Below are 21,147 nucleotides of genomic sequence, written 5' to 3'. Positions count from 1 at the left end.
GTCAAAGAGGCCCAGGCAGGTCTGTCAGTCTGGCCCCTCTCCAGGGACAGGCACGGGGCCCCTGAGTAACCGGGTGGTTACTCAGCCATTAGAGAACAGGGGAGCATGCATTTCTATTCAAAGCCTAACTGCCTCCTTTTGCTCCTGCGTATGGAGCCCAACATTGCACTAAGCATGTGGCCTACATGAACTCATCTGATCTCTGCAGCAGCCAAGAGCAAATCCTGCTGTAAAACCCAGCCGAGTGATCCTGGTGGGCTGTGTGCATCTGCTTTCCTCGGGGATGCGTCTACGTGGAAAATCCCTGGCCTCAACCTGAGAAAGGCCAACTTGGTGGGGAATGAGTTCACCCAATGACTTAGTGCAGAGCTACGTTTGTGGATTACTGCTAGTTAATGGCTTATACTTCATTTGGCCCCTTGCTCCTGAGCAGGAGCCTGGGCCTGGCCCAGCTCCCTTGAGTGTCTGGTGCAGATGAGGCCCTCAGGGAAGATGCGCCAAAGGAACATTCAGATGCACAAGCAAAAAAACATGTAGGATGGGTTCCTGCAGCTTTCCGAAGGCCGGGTATGAAAGCCACCTCCTCTGGAGTCCCAAGGGATTAACCAATGAGAGGGCTTGGACCACCGTGCTTGACTCACTGAGCAATGGAGACAGCACTGTGAAATGACTGCCATGGCCAGCTAGGCAGAGTCCCTCGGGCTTCTGGCCTTTCTGGGAATCAGCAGAAATTACCACTGCACAAGGGCTGTACCTCACCTTCCTCTCATTGTCAGGCACAAAAACCCAAGACTTCACACAAAGCTCTAGTTAAGAAAAATGCTACCAAACAAAGATGGTCCTTTTAAAAAACGCTGTGCAGGGTAGTGTAAGAGCATACTGAGGAACTTCACAGAATATACAAAGAGCCAGAACGGAATTTAGGACTCACCTTCCACTGGCTCCATCCCCAGCAGCCTCCACTTGTACCTAGGGAGGACGTTGCTATCCTGGAGTATGGGGCAGGGAACAAGGGGTAAAGCCTAGACGTGCCACCATTTGTGCTGATCTTGAGTAACATTTTCAGAGCTGAAAGTGCCCTCAGTTCTCAGGTGGAGAATGTGAAGTCTCGAGAGGGAAGGCACTTGCCCCACTTACAGGGAGCCAGACCAAGGCCAGGGACCTGCCATGCCTGCGTACCACAGTATCGAGGCTCTGGAGCTCACTGCTCCTTGGAATAGGTCTTTAAATGCAGCACGAAGTAGGGTTCCAAGCTTATTATACAAAGTTTAACAACTACCCTGCACATTTATTGATGAGTTAATAATTAACCTACTGATCTGCAACACCATCTGTTGTTAGTCAGTTTCATACATCAACAGGTCCCTTTGGTTCTTACTCTGCTGGGTTATTTGGATATCCAGTGCCAATACCATTACTGGCTCAACTGCCACTGCCTAATAAATACACTGATAGCTGCCAGGGAAGTCTCCCCTCTGTGCTATTTAGATTTCAGAATCAAATTCTACTAGACAAATTGAGACTTCAGTAAGAATTTACAAACTCATTCTTTGTATCAGCTTTATAGTATCTTTATATCATGTCAAGCCTTCCTATCCACCAATACTACAGATTTTCATTTCTTTAGGCTTGAATATTTTTCAGTAATGAATCTCTTTGTAGATGTGACAAAGTTCTTAGTTACTTTTGACAAGGTATCTTTTCTTGAATTATAAGCAGTGTAATGAAATGCATTCAATCTCTGTAAGTTAATCTTAAACCCAGAGCACCTGTTAATTCTTTTGGACCAAGTAGACAATCACTATCTGTGAAGAACTGAGTTGCTAGCTGGGCGTGGTGGCATGCCTATAATCCTAGCACTTGGGAGGCTGAGGCAGGAACAGTGCCATGAGTTCAAGGCCAGCGTGAGCTACATAAGTGAGCTCAAGCCCAATTTGGGCTGCACAGTAAGACCCTGTCTGAAACCCCACTCCCAAAACAGGAGCTGTTTCTCCCTTCTCTCTCCTTTCACTTTACTTTGTTTTTATCACTGCACTACGTCAGTGGCATCTCCAACACACTGAACAGATGCCATGATAGAGAATGCCTCTACTCATCCTGACCTTGAGTGTAGTACTTCAAGTACTTCACTATTGATTAAAATATGGTACTGGCTCAGCTTTTCTGCAGATATCCTTTGTGAGGTGAGGACAGATCCTTTTTATTCCTAGTTGCTAAGAGTTTGTTAAATGGGTATTTAATTTTACTGAGTATTTTGACTTCTTGAACCTACACACTGGCTGGCACAGAGACTAAAGGCAGAAAAGCTGCTTCCCCCAGCCAGTGTTCCAGTGTGACTTGCTTCCAACTGAGGCAGTGGACTGGACATTGGGCAGGGGCGGACTGAGGGAGGACTGCAGGAGCACTGCTGTCAGGTGCAGAAGAGCCTAGGCAACAGGGACCGCACGTGACCTTGAGGACACAATGTGGCTGCCCAACTGGAAAGGGGACAAGGTAGGCATCTGTTCACCACCCCTGGACACAGCCAGCTTTGCCTGGAACCAAAGAATTCCTTCCTGAGCCCCACAGTGAGCTTGGGCATTTGCAGCCCCTTCCCACTCACAGAAAGTGGTAGCCACAGCTAATTTTTTCTTCCGAAGAATTCCAGGTTCCAGTAGAACAGTGGAGAAATAAGGGCTGTGCTAACAGGTTTTACAAACGGTGGGTTCACCAGAGTGAAGACATACACATCCTCTCAAGGTCTAACACTTGTCTGGTGTCGGGGGATCTTTGGCCCATGAGCAGCTCTTGACTACTCTCTTCACAACTCCAAAGTACTGCCTGGGGGCAGAACGCGTCAGTGTAGCCTCAGGTGGCAAACCAGGATCCCCAGGCGAACTTCAGGAAGCACAGAGGCTGACTGAGCACAAGGAAGAATTTTCATACCAATGCCCCGGACGGGCCGGGAGTGCCCATCAGGGCAAGCGAGCAGAGAGACCTGATAACCATTCGCCAGGAACTGTGTAGAGAAGAAATAGGCCAGGAGCGAGCTGCTGCCCTCTGAAGTCCTTTAGCCCTGGAACGTGAAGTGACACCAGCTAACAGATGCCTGGGTTTTACTTGAGAGGCAAGTTGGTTAATGCAGTTTTTAGATCAGGACTGCTTGGCACATGGCACCATTTCCACAGGCTTCCCTGTCCTTTTTGGCACTGGCTTTGGCACTTTCGATCCTCTGGGTCAACCTGCCCACTCTCGATGAGCTGGAGGGCCTTTAGGAGCGTGTGCCCTCTGCATGTTTGCAAAGTGGATCAGGGACTTAAAACCAAAGGAAGGTGCCAGAAAGCAGAGCCCTCCAGTGGGAATTCTTACTTGTAGAGGAAGGACGGCTCCCTGACTTCTCCCTCACACACCAGCGTGGCCAGAACAGGGGCTTTATTGGTGAGGCTCAGGAACTAAGACAAAGCCCAGCATGCAGACTGAGAGGGCACTGTACAGCTGCCAAGAGATGAGGGGCATGGGCACCAGCCTCTGCAGGTGCTACTGCTTGGGCCACTTTGTCTCTTCTCAGTTCTTAAGGGGAAGTGTGCAGCAAGAGGGTTCAGCACTTCACAAACTGGTGTGTGACCTCGAAGATTCCCACAGACTCCTGAGCCTTTTCGTCATAGTCCGTCCAGTCCTAGGGAATAAGAGCGCAGTGTTAGCCTCACAGCACAGAATGTGTCACTCTGTAGAGTAGACAAGAAGGACTGAGGCCAGTTCAGCCTGTGGCTCTGGCTCAGATACCCATGACCATGCACCACCCAAGATAAAGCTGTAAAGCTTGGCCTGAACTCCAGCTCTGTCAGCCTTGTGTCTGTGCACAAGTCACTGAACTTCTCTAAGCCTCAGTTCTGTGCTGTATTAAAAAAGGGACAACGACAGACTTTACACTGAATGTGGAGAGAATCCAACGAGAAAACATGTTAAGCATGTGGCCCAGTACCTGGCCCAAAAAAGAGCTCAGTATATACCAGCTACTATTATTAGGGGCCATGCAAACAGAATGAAGACTCTTGCTTGTTTTGAGACAGGGTCTCACTATGTAGCGGTCTTGAACTCCTGAGCTCAACTGATCTGTCTCCCCTCAGCCACCCCAGTGCTGGGACTATAGGCACTGACTGCCTCCATGTCCAGCTTGGAAGTTTTTGCCCTTCCTTCCTTTGGGGCCTGAGCATAAGACTTTAGTACAGCCTAGTAACAATGATTACTTGTTAGCTCTATAAAGTCACTACAAACACTAAATTAATGAATACTGACCATTCTCCCAGGGGAAGTAAAAGGTTAGTTTCCTATGAGCCTCTGGTCATGTTTTCATTAACTGATCAATAGCTAACTTTGTTTTATGTACCCTTCTTTTTAGGCATCGTATTTAACATACTTTGACAATTGCTTGAGCTCACAGCCTACAGCACTGTAATTCATGCCTGAATGAAGATTATCTAACATTTCTTCCAGGCACATCCCAGCTTTCTTGCATAGGAACACTAAACAGCACCTCAGCACCACACTTGTGACCATTTAAATAGCAAAAAGTACAAAAAAATGCAGAACTAGCTCTCCACTGATCTGCTCAAAAAATTCCCACCGGATGTCCTATAGCACCCTGCAAGGCCCCCAAGTCACATACCTTCTCCTGCAAATTAATGTCACTGAAGACTGTCCCTGACTCCACACCCTCAGCAGCAAATCCTGCCTACAGGGGACAGGAGGGCAGCGGTTAGTCTCAGGGAAGGGAGGCACAGGACTTGCCTGGAAGGTGGCTTCTCTAGCAGATCTGGGATGGAGATGGAAATGCATGGTGTGTGACTATTCTGAAATAACTGCTGAGCTTCCAGGACCTGTTAGCTGGCTTTGGACTAGAGTAGTTCTTCTAAATTATAGCTCTGGACCAGAAAACAGGCATGAGGGAAACTCTTCCACTACCCCCGACTCACTGAGGACCCAGGGCATGTCACTCTTCTCTCTGGACCTTAGTTTTCTTATTTATGAAATGAGGTGACAATATCATCTCTTCTGTCTTACCTCACAGATCTCTTGTGAGGTGAAAATGCTGTACAAATAAGGGGGGTGAGCACTGGTTCTGGAGTCAGACAGCCCTCCACTGCTTACTATGTGACCCTGCATAGCTGCAAACTCTGTGAAGTTCTTTCTTCATATAAAAGAGGATGATTCACTTCATAGGGTTACTGTGAGGTAAAACAGGCACAGTGCCCAGTATACAGAAAGCACTTTCTTTTTTTTTGGTACCAGGAATCAAACTCAGGACCTTGCGTTTGCCAGGCAGGCACTTGTGCTGCTGAGCTACATCCCCGGCCCACAGAAGGCACTTTCTGAGTGACAATTACCACGTTCTTACAAAGGTGAATTCCTAGTCCATGGCTTCTGTAGGAAGCAATGTTCTGCAGTCACTTCATACATTCCCTCCTCAGAGACACAGGTTCCCCCAAAAGACACACATACCTGGGGCTGGAAATCAACTGGTTCAAGACCCCGGCACTCAAACTCCACAATTGTCTTGAACTTCTCATTATCTTCAGCCTGGAAAGGAAGTGTGTTGTGGAGGTAGGCCCAACTATGCTCTCAGGTTGAGCCATGTCCTTCCTGCCATGTGGGTCTTACTGCCCCTGTGAGCCTAGAATGGCAACCAGGAATAAACTCCTCCTTTCCAAAGAAGCCTGCTTGGGCAATGCTCCCCATGAGAGCCTCTGTGGGGAGACCCTGGCCAAAGTAGTGTTTGAAGTGAATGTGAAAAGTGAAGGGACTTTCTGGACAACATTTCAAGATTCCTGGAATGTATGGCTAGGGTTTAGAGCCGAAGCTGCAGGAAAAGTCAACAGAACTAAAAGCAGTTTTCAGGGATGTCTGCTTTGGCCATCATGTCCCCTCTGCCCTGGAAAGAGTACTTGAACTAGGTCGGCATGTGTAATGTAATGAACCATCCCATTCTGGCCCTGTCCCCTGACTGAAACTCCTACACAATATGTTGCAAATGCTTTTCTTCCACACCTTTGTTCTCATGTCCTTGTTTCAAATAAGTAACTGGACAAGTTTCAGCTTTCAAGCTGGACAAGTTTCAGCTTGCTGCTGTTTCCCTGAGGCTCCCTTATGCCAAAGAAGCAGTCTAAGTTCTCAGTGACCGAACTAAATCTCGTCTCCCAGTCATCTTCTTCACCCTTGTGCACGCACAGTCACACAATGCAACAACCCTCAGTGGACATGGACACTGCAGAAAAAGGATGTTGATTCTGGGGTCAGCCTATCTGGTTATGAGCTCTGCCTCTCTTCTCCTTGGGGCATTAAGAGTCCTAAAATGTCAAATGGAACTGAAGAAATCTTTACAGATTAACTGTGAGAATTTGAAATTTGTGTACATAGCCCAGCACAGGACCTAACACTATGCCCAATAAATGGTAGATAAAATCACCAATGGAATATTAAGCTACAAGGTCTCCATATAATCCAAATGGTCCCAGGACACTTAGCCTAACCTTCTGCTAACGACTATCATGCAACCAGGGCAGAGAGCTGCCTTTATTAAAGGCTTTTAAATAGCATATGGGTGGAGGGGGCATCTGTTTTGGGGGTGGGGAGCCAGGAAACATGCCTACCTGACCTATAGGTTCAGAAACCTCAAATGCCACACCCACATGCTGATTCTCATCCTGTCACTGTAAAAATTGTTTCCTGCATTTCAACTACATGTCTGGCACTGATGAACACTTTTCTGTTGGGTCTTGGTTGTCTGCTGGTCTTTTCCTACATTATGATTGACTTGAGGGCAAGTCCTTATTTAATTGCTCTCCAATTCAGAGTATTGTGAGAATCTGACATAACTGATATTTTTAATATCAAATAAAGATAAATACGAATAACTGCCATTCTTTATGCAGACTTAAAGTACTCAACCCCTCTCCCACCTTGGAGCTAGCCTGTTATGGAGTATTGCACAACTATCTATCAATGACACTGGCACTCTCCCAAATGGATTAAACCAAAGGACCGTCCCATCCACGCTTTCAGAGAAGACTCGCCACTCCCCTAAGATATAGACGAGGCAAGAGCTCTTGGCCATGGAAACTGAGCAGCTAGCTGGTGTCAGAAGTCTTTCTAGGTAGCCAGGCATTTATAGGAAGGCACTGCAGCAACCTGTTAACGAACTTTTTCTTTACCAGGCACCCAATACATGGTGAATAAGTGAGTGATTAAGCAAATGAACAACCAGTCAATTAAAGAATAAGTAAGAAATATGTGAGTGAATGCCCTATAGCAGGTCCCTCTGATGTAGCTACAACCCTAAAAACCCGGCCTCTTCATTTCCAGTTTATATGCAATCCCACCATGCTTACCACTACAGCGGTAAACTTACATTATAAGGCTTGATAGTGCTGCTCAAAATCTCTGAAACATAAAAGAGAAGACAAAGTTCACCTGAATCTGTATGGAGGCCCCACCCTAGTGACCAGATGTGGCTCTGGAAGACAGACAACTGCACAGGCTTTAGCGCCTCATACCTCAGTACACTAAGTAATATGAGCCTGCTCTCAGTCTGGTACTAGAAAGCTGTGGGCCAGCCTGGCAGAACCCAGTAATCACAGCCTGACCTACCGATGGAATTTTCCCGTGCACACAGCTTGCACTTCTGGACCATAGAGGCACTGCCACGACCTCCCTTCAACGCCACACTGTCCTGGTAAAGAGCAAACAGAATCTCTAGTCACATATCAATTTGATGCAAAGCTCTTGAGACCCCATCCTACCACTTATTACCCAACTGAAAAGACCAAGACCCAGAGAGGTCAACGACTTGCTAAAACAGGAATCCTGGAAACAGGCGCAGCTCAGTAGTCAAGTGCATACCGAATGTGTACAAACCCCTGGCTTCAATCTGCAGCACCAACAGAAAGCATCGGGGAGGCTTAATAAGACTGAGGAAGGGTTCTTTCTTAAATTCTGCCTCGTATCACAAAATGCCTGTTCCCAGTACTGATCACACTGAGGCCTGCCCTCCCAAACCACAAAAGGCAGGTCCAACGGACTAAAGAGATGAAAGCTAGTTTCTCCAAATTCCTGTCAAGAGATGCGTGTGTGTGTGTACTGGAGATCACCACTTACCATCAGGCGGATGTATTGCCACTTCTCTGAAATTTCCCCACAGTTGCCACATTTCATCTTGGGAGGGTAGGGGGAGAAAAGAAAACTAGTAAAGCAGCTTCGGACAATGAGAGATAGGAGGCTCATATCCCACCTTCTTGCTGACACTCTCCATTTTTGCAACCAAACCCAACAAGGACATAACCACTTATCTCTAGGCCAAGAACATGTCCAGGTGCTTCTCATGTTGGGGTACCTGCCTTCCTCTATGAAGTACCCAGCCTGAATGAGAACTTAAGGCTTAGGTGGCACAGAAATGGCTTCAACAGGCCCCCAGCCACTCGGCCTGGGTAGGAGAGTCCTTTGTGTCCCCACTGGCCCCGTCAATCCCTGATTTCAGTATGTATCACACCACTGTTACTCTGTTCTTCTGTCCCTATCCGTACACTCTGCATCTTGTAACCAAAGAACACTGATTCCACTAATAAACCCTGGAACTCAAGCTTCAAAAATATTTGGAAATAAAAGTCAAGGGTGGCTTCCTACAGGACAAGGCCTTTGATGGGTTCATAAGGATTCTGGGATTTGGACTAGAACACAGTGGAATCTCTGGGATCTGCATAGGGAAAGACCTTAAACTGTCCAGATAAGAAGAGGACCTCTTCACAACACGCTACTAGGGTACCAGGCATATCAGTGTGGTGTGGGAAGGAAAGGGTAGAACATGCGCAAAATTAAGCTATTTCAGGTTTTTCTCCGGTACCAGGAACCGAACTCACGACCTTGCGCCTGCCAGGCAGGCGCTTTTGCCGCTGAGCTAAATCCCCAGCCTCCAAAATTAAGCTATTTCACAATAAATACAATCTGATCAACAAAACAGGAGGTGAAATTTACCTTACTAAAGCACAAGATCCCTGCAAGTTGCACTTCGATTAGTGTCTATTTACAAAATATTTAACAAAGGCAAAAATGACCAATTTTTCAAAGACTGTCAAAGTTCACAAAAATTTCAGCCATAAAAACTCCAACATGTAATGATTAGGTATTTCTCACGCTGCTGGAGCTGCTGAGGTCAGGGCGGGCCACACCTCCCCGGGGTCCCGAGGTGCCCACTGCCTCCCGGAATGTCCTCCTCTGCAGGGGCCCTCTCCCCGCACCTTCAGGTACCACCGGAAGTCCTCGCCCAGCGGCCGGAGGTTGGTGATGTTCTCCAGCGTGGCTTTAAACTGCAGCGCGATTTTCTGAAGAGAGGGCGGGCCATACTGTCAACAGCGGCTGCGCCCCGCCCCAGGGTCCCCAGCTCTAGCTCTGCCGCCCACCTCCTCTGGAAGACCGCGTTCCCGTTATTTACTCCTGACGCGAGCCCCTGCCTCCCATTTCCTCACCCTCCCTGCACCCGCGTGTCCCGGCGCCTCAAAGCGGGCCACCGCCCCCTCACCCCCATGATGGTCGGCCTTAGCGCACCACAAGCTGCGGCCGCTACTTTCCGGCCTGTCGTAAAAGGGAGGCGCCACGCGCAGAGGTCTGGAGAGCGGGCGGGGCGGGGCTGCGGGCGTGGCGTGGCGGGGCGTGGCGTGGCGGGGCGGGGCCGGGCAAGGCTGCGGGTGCAGCTAGCTTGCAGGTAACCTACTTCGCGGACCTTGCCTTTTAGGTGAGCTGGAACCAGTGGTCAGTATGTTTAGCTCCGCGGAAACAGGTCTCCAGGAATTGGTGTCACAGATACTTACTGAACCCCGATTTTGTGCCAGCACTAAGCGGACAAGACAGTCCCTGCCCCTCGGTTCTTTCCTGGCTCACCCCTACTCTGCAGGCCCTGAGGTTTCTCGTACACCTGGTTCCTCTTGCCTAAGACCAGCGTCGTAGATTTGGGGATAGCTTCTTCTCTAAGCTGCTTCCTCTGGAGCTGCCAGAAGCCTGGTTTCTAGAAGCTCTCCAGGGCACTGCCCATGTCCTCATCCTTCTCCCCCTGGCACCTGACTGGACAGGCCACCCCAGAGGGCGCCCCTCTGCTCCCACTTGTCTTAGCCTAGCATGCCTTTACTGATACCACGCAGGCTGTGGGCACCATTAGACAGCGCCCCTCATTCAAGACTTACGTAATCTTTTGAGGTCCTCAGTGTCTTTAAAATTCGGAGTGACATTTTTTTGATGTCTGCTTGACCACCAGGCTGCCTCCCTGCCCCCAAGTACCCTTTATAGGAGGAGGCGACTTGGAGTCAGGAACCCTGACATGTAGGAGGATCACAAGGCTCCCCCTAACTTACCCATGATCTTTAAAGGAGGCACAATAAAGTGTGGTGGAAAAAGTACTGGCCCATGTTAAAAACCCTTGGGACCTGGGTTCTCAGGGATGTAGGTTTAAGTCTGTCACTTGACCTTTCAGTCAAATGACTTTTACCGAGGCCCACTTCTTTCGGCATGTGTTATCTAGTCAACCAGCGATTTGCCTGAAGAAGCCATGTGTTGTCTGGGTTTTGGCGGTACTAGGAATTGAAACTAAGACCTTTGTATTGAGTTGTATCACCAGACCTCTTTGTTGAGACAAGGTCTACCTAAGTTGCCCAGACAGGACTTTTAACTGGCGATCCTCCTGCCTCAGCCTCCCAAAGTTCTCAGATTACAGGTGGTACCATCAGGCCCTCAAGCCATGCTGTTTCAAGAAGCCATGGTGGCCTGGCGTGGTGGCCTGTAATCCCAGCACTCAGGAGACTGAGGCAGGAGGATTGCAGCACACTGGAGGCAAGCCTGGGCTACATAGTGAGTTCAAGGCCAGCCTGGACTACATAGTGAGACTCTGTCAGTGACTTGGCAAAATAAACATTGTCCCTTCAGATCAGTCTACTACTGAACAAACTCCCACACCATCTGTGCCAACTTGGTCTATTTTTAACGGCTGCTGGTTTTCCAAGTGCTCTACCACTGACCTATACCTCCAGCAATGAATGTGTCTTCTAAATTTCCTTTAAAGGTTTCCCCTCTGTTTCTCTTTCCAGTTATTTAAGACACCAAGTCATCTGTCCGGAATTTCCTTTGAATATTGTTGGTTGGCCTCATTTTTTAACATGTTTTTCTATTCTCCCTTTTTCCTGTAAAATGGTAGTTTTTATACAGTTGGCTAGATTTTTCAGCAATACTCCCCTAGGAATTTGTGTTTTACAAATTAACTAAGGAGAGTTCACACATGCAGATCTTTTATTAAATAACAAAAATTGGATTTTACATTTATTAAAGACAATCATAGTTTATAAAAAAATATTGCCTTGATATACACAAAAATTTCCTGATAATGGTAATTAAAACAACTATTCCTACCCCAGCACGTCCACATCAATATTCAATCTAAATTGGTTTGATCTTGAAGTGTAATCCAATAAGACTGAAGACCAAGCACTTCAGGTCCTGGACAAGATAATAAAATACTCTTAAGCCTTCTGGGTCCCTAAAATGTGAGGAGAGAAAAAATAAAAAAGCTGAGAAAAACTAGCAAGCCCCCCCCGCAACAAACCCCAGCAACAACTTTGATTATCTAACTAGGTGTTCCTTATGAGTGTATTTATGGTATTAAAACTTTGAACAACCACATACATGTCCATGAAAAAAGTAGAGGCTGCATATTAAAATGGAATATTAATATGATAATTTATTTTTTGGGTTTTTTTTGTTTTTTTTTTTTCCAGTACCAAGAATCAAACTCACGACCTTGCGCTTGCCAGGCAGGCACTGTGCCACTGAGCTAAATCCCCAGCCCCTAATATGATAATTTAAATGTTGAGTTTTTTGGGGGTGTAAAAATATACTAAGTGAAAAAACATCATGATTAAAGTAACAGACTGTTGACCTTAATTTTTTTGGCCTTTAAAAACTATGTACTTTGCAATACACAGGAAAAAAAGACTATAAAGATATATTTCAAGATATTAACAATGGTTTTATCTGTGTGCTCCACATCTGTGGGTTCATGGATCGAGTACACAGTAGACCTATGATGGTCACATCTATAATAGACATGTTCATAAATTTTTCCTTGTCATTATTTCATAAATAATACAGTAAGACCATTTACAAAATAGTAGGTAATATAATCTAGAAAGGATTTAAAGTATACATAAGGATGTACAGAGGTTATATAAAAACACTACCCCATTTTATATAAGAGACTTGAGCACCCACAGCTTTGGTGTCTGCAGTGAGTCCTGGAGTCAATCCCCTGTGGATACTTCAAGATGACTATAATTTGGAGACCTCACTATTGAGGGGACAAAACCACTCACCTCTGTCTTGCATTTGTATTAGATCATCCCATAATGGCCCCAATTTGATAAGGATTTATCAGTTTCCACCAGAACAGACACAAATGGATATAAGGATCATATACTTACTTGGACTGATTGACGTCAATAAGAGAACCAATTTTTGATGTTGTGAAAGAAATGTGTTCATCTCCAATGACAATTTCAAGCTCCTACAAACATTTAAAAAAAACCTAGGTTGAGCAGAATTGGATTCATTGCGCATACAGAAGAGTGGATCACTTGCCAAATCACTCAAATTCCACTACAGATGGCCACTTCAGCAAGGGCAGCTTTTTCTAAGCACTAAACTCTACCAGACACTAGAAAGAGAGGTAACATTGGTTTAGCCCTTGAGAAGCTCACCCTCTTACAAAAAGCTGTGTTATCAGGCTGCATCCTTTCTGAGATTTAGAAGAATTTACATACCACTTTATATCTGAGTTAACAGGGTGGAACACCACACATAGATCTGTTTTAAAATACCTAAGGTTCCAAGTTTTTGAGCAACATGGTCTAAGGAAAAGTATTTAAGACTTTGGGTTTGATTCCAGCTTTGCCATTCACTCTCAGACTGTGTGACCTTGGGTCTTGCTATGGCTTGTATCTAGATGTGTCCCCCAAAGCTTCATGCACTCAGAGGTGGGGCTTTTGTGAGGTGGCTGGATCTCGGATGTATGAATATAGAATATGTGCTAATGTAGCCCACCGATTGGTTTAGCATAGTTCTGAGTGTGGATACCACCCTGGTTGTGGTTCTAACAGCCAATAGGCTTATAGCCTGAATGGAATAAAAAGGGAAAAAGAAGGCTAGCTCTTCACTCCCTCTTGTCTGCCCTGCCACGGACTTATTTCTCCTCTCCCATGCCACCCTGCCTTGGAGCCAGCCCATTATGGACTGAAACCTCTACAAACTGCGAGCCAAAATAAACCTTTCCTCCTTTAACTTGTGGGTGTTGGGTATTTTTGTCCCAGGAATGAGAAAAGTAACTGAGACAAGTCTTAATTTCTAAGTAGTGACACAAGTACCATAAACCTTAAAAAAATATAGGGGTGCCTACTGTGTGCCAAGTATTCTTCTCAGTGCTTAGGACAGATCCACAAAATCTAACAAACCAAATTTTTTCTCTGCCCTTGTAAAATTTACATTCTAGTGAACCCTACTTAACTTTTTTAAAGAAATAGTAATGTTTATGTTCATCTCTCATTCTATTCTTCCTGCATCCCAAAAGTTGTTGGGGTATATTCCTTTCACTTGTAATTTTGATTTGGGAGTATGTTTTTAAATAAATGATCACACTTTCTATTTTTTTGCTGTTTGTTATTTTAATGAATCTGAAATAGTATCTTGTTCTAATTTGCACAAATGAAGCTGTAGATCTTTTCATCTTTACTGGCCACTAATTTTGAGTCTGTAAATTATCTACTTATAACCCTTGTATATTCTGCCACTGAGTAGTCTTTTTAATGGCGGGGGTGGGCAGATACTGACGATTGAACCCAAGACTTTGCTCAGCTCATGCTAGGTAAGTGCTCTACCACTGAGCTACAGCCCCAGTCTTTTTTTTCTTTCTTTCTTTTGAGACTGTGGCTACATTGCCCAGGCAGACCTAATGATCTTCCTGTCTCAGCCTACTGAGCAGCTGGGATTACAGGGATGTGCTAGCAGCCTGACTACTAATCTGTAGTTTTTATATATTCTAGACAGAAACTCCTTGCCAGTTGTATTTTACAAACAGCTTCTACCACTTTGTGGGTTATATTTAACTTTATCTTGACGTTGTTTGTCTCACAAAAGTGTTAAAGAATTTATCAACCTTTTCCCTTGAGTTTAAAAAAATCTTCTCTAACCAAAAATAGTAACACATAATTTACATTTTCTTCTGGTTTAACTTTTTGCTTTATTTCTATAAATGGTCTAATTTTAAAAAATATTACATAAATACGTCATGAACTGTCCTGGCATAATCTGTTTAACAATCTAGCCTTTTTCCACCTATTTATCTATCATGTGCCAGTCCAAGTTGCCATCTATTCACAGGTGTGTTTTGGGTTCCCTATTCTGATAATAGTTTAATTATCAAATTCTGAGACAATACTACTGTATATTACAAATACCTATAGGTTTACAAGTCTTCAGTGTTACCTTGGCTACTCCTGCCCCTTTAATCATCCATGAATTTAATGTTAATTCTGTTGGTTTCTTTAGAAAAATCCTATTGTGATTTTGATTTGAATTAGAATGAATTAATAAACTATTTTGGTAAAAACCAACATCTTTATGATAATGAATCTTCTCATTCATAAAGATGCGTTTTTTTTTTTTTTAGTAGTGGGAATTGAACAAACTCAGGACACTGCTTGCCAGGCAGTTGCTGTGCTGCTGAGCTATATCCTCGGCCCCTCAGATGCATATTTTTATGTCCTTTGATAAAGTCCTTTCCACGAATTTTATACATCTTGTTAAAGTTGGAAGTTCTTTATAACTTGTTGCTGTTATAAAGGGACAAGATCTCTCTGGAATGAGGAGGTCTTGTGGCCTACTTTCTGACAAGGATAGACCAGAGAATGTCCCTTCAGGTTTCAAGTTCCAAGACAGAAAGGGAGGGGAAGATTATAGATTCTATGACCTATTTTGGAAAGGGAGTTATGAGCCAGGTATCATGGTTAAAAACCACTATATATAAGCACAATATTAATTTAATAAATGCTAGAGATTTTACCATACACTGGCACTGATCAATTGATTGATTTGGAGATAGGCTTTCACTATGTAGCCTAGGCCAGCCTCAACTCTTGGTGATCCTCCTGCCTCAGTCTCCCAAGTGCTGGGATTACAGGCATATGCCACCAGGCCCAGCACAATGGTACTATTTTAGTCACTAGAGATATAGCAATGAAAAAAATAGGTAAAATCCATATACCAAAGGAGTTTGCATTTCTGTATGTGTCTGTACATAATCAAAGAAAAGCAAACAAGAAAAAAAATGTGTTTGGGGTGGGCAGTGTCAGGGACTGAATCCAGATCTCATGCATGATAGGCAAGTGTTCTACCACTAAACTATATCCCCAGCTCTAACACAATCTATTAAGGATAAATGCTAGGTAAGAAAACAAAAGATTTATTTTTTAAAATTATATGGAGGGGTTTCTGAGATTGGATGGACAGACATCACCATGGAAGTAACTTCTGAAAACTTCAGTAACAGTACTGAACAGAATTAAAAAACATTCTCTAGGAAGAATGTGGCAAAGGCCCTTGGAACCTCCACAGCTGTAACCTAAGTATGTCTGGGGAGCAGAAATGAAGTTGGTAAAGTTTGAACACGATGAGAGGGGTCAGTGGTAGAGGGTTAGGCAGGAGCTTGGATTTTTAAGTGCAGTGAGAAGTCAGTGAACAGTTTAAGTCCATGGAATATGTAAACAAATCTGCATTTTTAAAGATCACACTGGCTTTTGGAAACATGGGCTGCCCTAAGAGGAGAAACAAGGAAATAAATTACAAGCCTGGATAGGATGGCAGCAGTCAAGGAGGAATTACCTTTTCTGATAGCTAAGTCAAATATGCAAATGGATTTGCTATGTTTTATTTGTCTTTGTAGTCCCATAATACTCTGCCCACAGAAGTTACTTAATAAGTGAGGTGGACAACAAAAGCTCTGTGGCGGGGGTGGGGGTGGGGCGGTGCACTGGGTGTAACAAACAGAAATTCAGGGCCAAGCTCTAGATAGCCAGCAGCACTACCTACCTGCTCCTCTCCTCCTCCCTACAGAATTATGCTTCCTTACACCAAGTTGTGGTAACTTGCTTCACTGCAAGATCCATAACACACACGGGTTCAATGTCATATGCACAGCAATAAACCTTATATTCATTTCAGATTTCTTTTTTTTTGGGGGGGGGGAGCGTTCCGGTACCAGGAATTGAACTCGTGACCTCACGCTTGCCAGGCAGGTGATGTACTGCTCAGCTAAATCCCCAGCCCCTCATTTCAGATTTCTATACTACCAAACAGTCAATACAACACTCACCTGCCGGCCTACTCGGTCAGGAGGAGGCCACAAAGCATCATCCTCTTTGGTGATTTCACTGTCATCAATTATTCTCTTCAGTTCCTCCATCACACTTTTATGTACATAGGCCTGAGAGCAAGTCAAAAAACAGAATTTAGGTGTATCTCTAAGCACTCTGACACAGACAGTGATGGAAGACAGGAATGACTGCTCCTGAAGACCCATTCCTGGTGCCTCAGTAAGTAGAAAGGCATTCACGCTAGACCTCAGCATGCTGAAGAGGAGGCTCAGGGTCAGAAAGATAACACCCCAGTTCCCCAACTAGTTGTAACAACTTGTTCACATGTATCTTCCACCTGCCCTACACTCCCAGCTAGGAACTGAGCCCAAACAGACCTGCAAATGCCCCTGCTACGGTCTGAATGTTTTTGTTTACTCCAAAACGTATGTTGAAACTTAATCCCCAATACAACAGTATTAAGAGGTGGGGCCTTCTGGAGGCCATGAGGGTGGAACCTCACAAAAAGCTGGGCATGGTGGTGCATGCCTCTAACCCCAGAGGATCGCCACAAGTTCGAGGCCAGCCTGGGGTACAAAGCAAGTTCAAGGCCAGCCTGAACTACATAGCAAGCCCTTGTCTAAAAAAACAAAAAAGACCAAAGGGGAACTAGCTGCTCGCCTTTTTGCTCTTCTGCTATTGAGGACAAAGTGTTTGTTGCTTCTAGAGGACACAGCAATACACACCACATTGGAAGCAGAGATTGAGCCCTTACCACTCACTGAACCTGGCAGGGCCTTGACCCTGGACTTCACTGAGAGATGAATGCCTATCGCTTATAAATTACCCAGTCCCAGATATTTTGTTACAGCAGCACAAATGGGCTGATATACACCCCTACTCAATGGTATGGTTTGGACATGATTTGTGACCTCTCAAAGGTTCATGGTATATTAAAGGCTTGACAGCCAGTGTGGTAGTATTGGGAGGAAGCAGAGACTTTCAAGAGGTGGGGCCTAATGACACATGAGTCTCTCTCCGCTCCTGGTATGAGAGGTAGTCACTGCTCACACATGTGCTCCGCCTTTGCTGTCCATGCAGGGGAGACACAGTCAAGAGGCAGCCAGTCCTTACTGACCTGCGTGATGCCACTTGGACTTGGAACCTCTCTAGCTGTAAGCTAAATTAATTTTATTTTGCTAAGTATCCCATGTCTGCTAATACATCCTGGTATTAGATAACATAATTCTGGGAAACTGAGACGTATTTTTAAAAATACAATTTGCATACTAGCCCATGTTAAAAAAATTGTGAAGATATTGATATGTGACTAAGCATAAAATCAACTGTTAATTAAATAGTATGAAAAGATACTGGTTAAGACATTTTCACATGTGACAAAGTGATTAAAAGAGTAACTCTGATGAAGCCTTAACCGTACGATAGAAATCACTGTACAATAGGAACACACAGACCTCACTGAATTCCTGTTGTTAATCTCTTACTAGTAGTGACTGTGACCACATCCCATAGTTAATAGCTGCACCTTCACTCTCTTATATGTAAAGGATATATTCCCATCACCAGGGCTTATAATCAGCATTAAATAAGATCATATACGTAAAATACCTAGTGCCACATACATAGCATCTAACACACATTTAATGATGTTAACTGCCTTCCCATGTACTCCTTTCTCTTTTGGATGCTAACAGGTCTCTTCATTGAGTGCTCTGTGGCAGGAAAATGTATCAAGGCATTTTAACCATGAAGAAACAGAGTTTTATCAAGTGCAGGAAACTTGCCTACAAGTCACACACATGGTGTGTGCAGGTTGAGGGTTCAAGCCAAGGTACACCAGACTTCAAATAATTAAAGTAGTTGATTCATCGCTGTAAAGAAAATCCAAACTAAAAATTTTGAAAAATCTAGAAGCTGCTGACGGTTTTGTATCTACTTCCCTATTTATTATCTTCTAATAGTATTCCTAGAAAGAACCTAGACAGGCAGGTGAGCAACACCCCGGCCCACAAGAACCTAGACAATTCAAAACAAAAGACTAAATTGTAGTGAATGAAACACTCCTACCTCTTTTCTGATCATAACATCATTTTTGTAATTGCTGTTGTTGGCGTATCTCAATTTCCCTGTGAAGAGCAAACATAAATGCAATATACAATAAAAATATATGAATAAATCATCATTAACCTACCAAGACTCCCAGCTGTTTCCTAAGATATATCTTAACTGCTCTTCAAAGTGACTAACAATTACTATTTATGCTTTCTGTGTTTTAACATAACTAGTCTTTTCAGTTCCTCACTTTAGGCTATTAAACAGCTTCCCTGAAAAGCTAGAGCTGACCCTGAACTACAGTTCAAGCAAATGACATAATATGGTACAAGAACACAAAGGATACAAGCTAACGTCTTTAACTGACAACAGAGAGTATAACTGAAAACCCACCCACACAGAGAATGTGCTGAGGTTCAAATGAGTCATGAAAGCACTTTGAAAACTGAAGGATGCTGTTCACAAATTATCATACAACTATGCAGCACTCGGATCTGTTTCTGGGATGGAAAAGTTATGCTTTTATCACCGAACACACTTGGCTCACAAGGCTCTTTGTGCATGTGTGCAACCAACCAACAGACTAGTTTGGTATATGGTGGGCATGACGGGGGCAATAAAACAAATGATCTTTCCACTGTAGAAGACACATGTATAAAGGGTCAAATAATTTATTCCAAGAGGCTTTGCACTGTTCCTGTGTCCCAAGTCTGTCAATTCAGTTCATCCTCTACACAGTGCATAAGGTGATGTAGCAAAAAATCCATTTGATCAGATTGCTCTAACACTACGGTATTGCCAATGGCTTCCGCCCTCCTGACAAAATCCAAACTCCTTGTCAGGCGTACAACTCAGCTATGCCCTCCCTGTCTTTCCAGCCTCACTCCAAAAATTGTCTTCTCTCACATAGCTAGAGTCAAATTACTTTGTTTGGGTCTGAAACATCCCACCAACCTTCTAGCTTTCAACCTTTTTACTGTAAATGCTTCCCAAAACGCCTTCTGGACTCTTACTGCACATAGCCACTCCCAACTCCATCATTTTATGCAAGAAGCTTTTTTTCTCTAACCCTCAGGCTGGATTAGGGGCCTTCTCTTTGCTCCTAAAGTTTTCTGTTTCTTTGTATCAAAACACCCAACACACTGTTCTGTCACTATTTGTTTCAAACCTATCTCCCTCACTGTTGGGGCTTGTCAGATTCATCCTTGTGTTCAAGTTTTCAATCATCCTCAATTTCTCTTTTCTTCACCATCATGAAAGAAATATTATCCCAAATATCATACTCCAAATACTATCCATCAGCCAAATCCAATTACTTCTGCCTCCAAGAGTACGGTAAATCCTCTCCATCCTAGTCCCAATCAACACCTATTCTGTCTTGACAACTGTCACCATCTCCTCATTAATAATCCTGTTTTCACTCTTGCCAGTATCTTTTTCCGCCAGTGTTGGGGATTGAACCCAAAGCCTCACGCATGCTAGGGAAGCACTTTATCACTGAGCTACAGCCTCAGCTTTCCGTTCTTGCCAATTCTGCACCCAATAGCTAGAATTCTTTTTCAAGAACAAGTCACATTTTTAATTTGCTTAAAACTTTACAGCTGCATCCTGCTGCACTTAGAAATCTAAACCTTTACCATCCTATAAACACCTACGTCCGTGCTACTGCCCCTGTACACCTGAAATCATCTATGATCCTCGCCAAAGCTCACTATTATCTTCAGCCACCTCACTGGCCACCTGAAACATGCCTGGCTCTTTCCTGCCCTGGACATATGCTACTCCCTCTACAGAGTGCTCTTCCTCCTGAGCGTCACAAGGCTGGCTTCTTGTCAATCAGGACTCACTTCAAATATCCCTACTTAGGGAGCTCTTTAAAGCCCACTCTGCCTAAAAGCAGTCAATTCAGCAATCATCCCAACGTTTGGGATCATCCTAAATGATCCCACTACCCGGTATCATTTTCTGTTTGTTTGTTTGTTTAAGATCTCCCTCCTAGCACTAAACACAAGTTTCACGAGAAGGGAAGACTGTCCATCTCTGTAGCTGAGTCCTGCAGATCAGAACACAGCGCGCCATAACGTAAGCGTTTAACCCATTTGTTAAAGTGTAAGCAATCCCGACAAATTTGCGATCAAGCAGAAGCCGCTGTACATGGATTGAAAGCTGCAAAGGAGCGGACACAAAGCGTCCCTTTTGGACCCGAGCTGCACTAGTCTCATTCTTTTCCTCTAGTTCCCTGCCCCTTCCGAACGCCCGGCCTCCCCGCCCGTTCCTACGCCTAATCTCTGCTCCTGGCGGGCGAGAGACTGCGCTTACCATCGGGTCGGAACTCGAACTCCAGGAACTCGTGACCGAACTTGCCTTTGTGACCCACGTAGTAACGCAAATAAAAGTCACTCTCCATAGCTCGCATGGCACAGCCGAGACAGAGCTTTTCAGGACAAAACAGCACCACCCGGACCCGCGCCAAACACTGACGTTTACGGCGGCGCGCGGAAGTGACGTCACAAAGTCGTCGCCCAGTAGCTCCTTGCCTCCTACCAGGTGGAAACAAGACCGTCACGCCCCTCATCCCGAGGCGGGAACGGCACCGCCACGCCCCTCGCCCTTAGGCGGGTCAAGGCGCAGGGTTCCTCGAGAAGTTTCTCTCTGGGCATAAGGC

General features: G+C 44.7%; 2 protein-coding genes across 6 annotated transcripts; both read right to left on the bottom strand.

Annotated features, from left to right (window-relative positions):
- Positions 1–3,374: 3,374 nt before the first annotated feature.
- On the bottom strand, positions 3,375–9,631 carry LOC102012413 (chromosome unknown open reading frame, human C1orf123). 4 transcript variants are annotated; one of them, XM_005398560.2, is made up of 8 exons: positions 9,548–9,631; positions 9,267–9,350; positions 8,131–8,187; positions 7,624–7,705; positions 7,385–7,416; positions 5,479–5,556; positions 4,646–4,711; positions 3,375–3,655 (listed from the first exon to the last, which is right to left on the bottom strand). In XM_005398560.2, exons 1-8 carry the CDS (start codon positions 9,551–9,553, stop codon positions 3,578–3,580), a joined length of 483 nt encoding a protein of 160 aa, XP_005398617.1. In that variant the 5' UTR covers positions 9,554–9,631; the 3' UTR covers positions 3,375–3,577. The 4 variants fall into 4 exon arrangements, with proteins under 4 accessions (XP_005398617.1, XP_013377143.1, XP_013377142.1 ...); XM_013521689.1 differs by having other exon boundaries at positions 9,574–9,626; XM_013521688.1 differs by having other exon boundaries at positions 9,495–9,621.
- A 1,652-nt stretch (positions 9,632–11,283) lies between these two features.
- Positions 11,284–21,147, bottom strand: Magoh (mago homolog, exon junction complex core component). Of its 2 annotated transcripts, none has more exons than XM_005398559.2 (5): positions 20,802–21,147; positions 18,498–18,556; positions 16,430–16,540; positions 12,489–12,571; positions 11,284–11,548 (listed from the first exon to the last, which is right to left on the bottom strand). In XM_005398559.2, exons 1-5 carry the CDS (start codon positions 21,055–21,057, stop codon positions 11,449–11,451), a joined length of 609 nt encoding a protein of 202 aa, XP_005398616.1. In that variant the 5' UTR covers positions 21,058–21,147; the 3' UTR covers positions 11,284–11,448. The 2 variants fall into 2 exon arrangements, with proteins under 2 accessions (XP_005398616.1, XP_013377141.1); XM_013521687.1 differs by lacking the exon at positions 20,802–21,147 and adding an exon at positions 20,762–20,784.

Source organism: Chinchilla lanigera, unplaced genomic scaffold (assembly GCF_000276665.1).
Source record: "Chinchilla lanigera isolate Chin_1 unplaced genomic scaffold, ChiLan1.0 scaffold00063, whole genome shotgun sequence".
In the NCBI taxonomy this organism is placed as follows: domain Eukaryota; kingdom Metazoa; phylum Chordata; class Mammalia; order Rodentia; family Chinchillidae; genus Chinchilla; species Chinchilla lanigera.
Note: the sequence above shows the minus strand (reverse complement) of the source record. Positions and strands in the feature narration are given on the sequence as shown.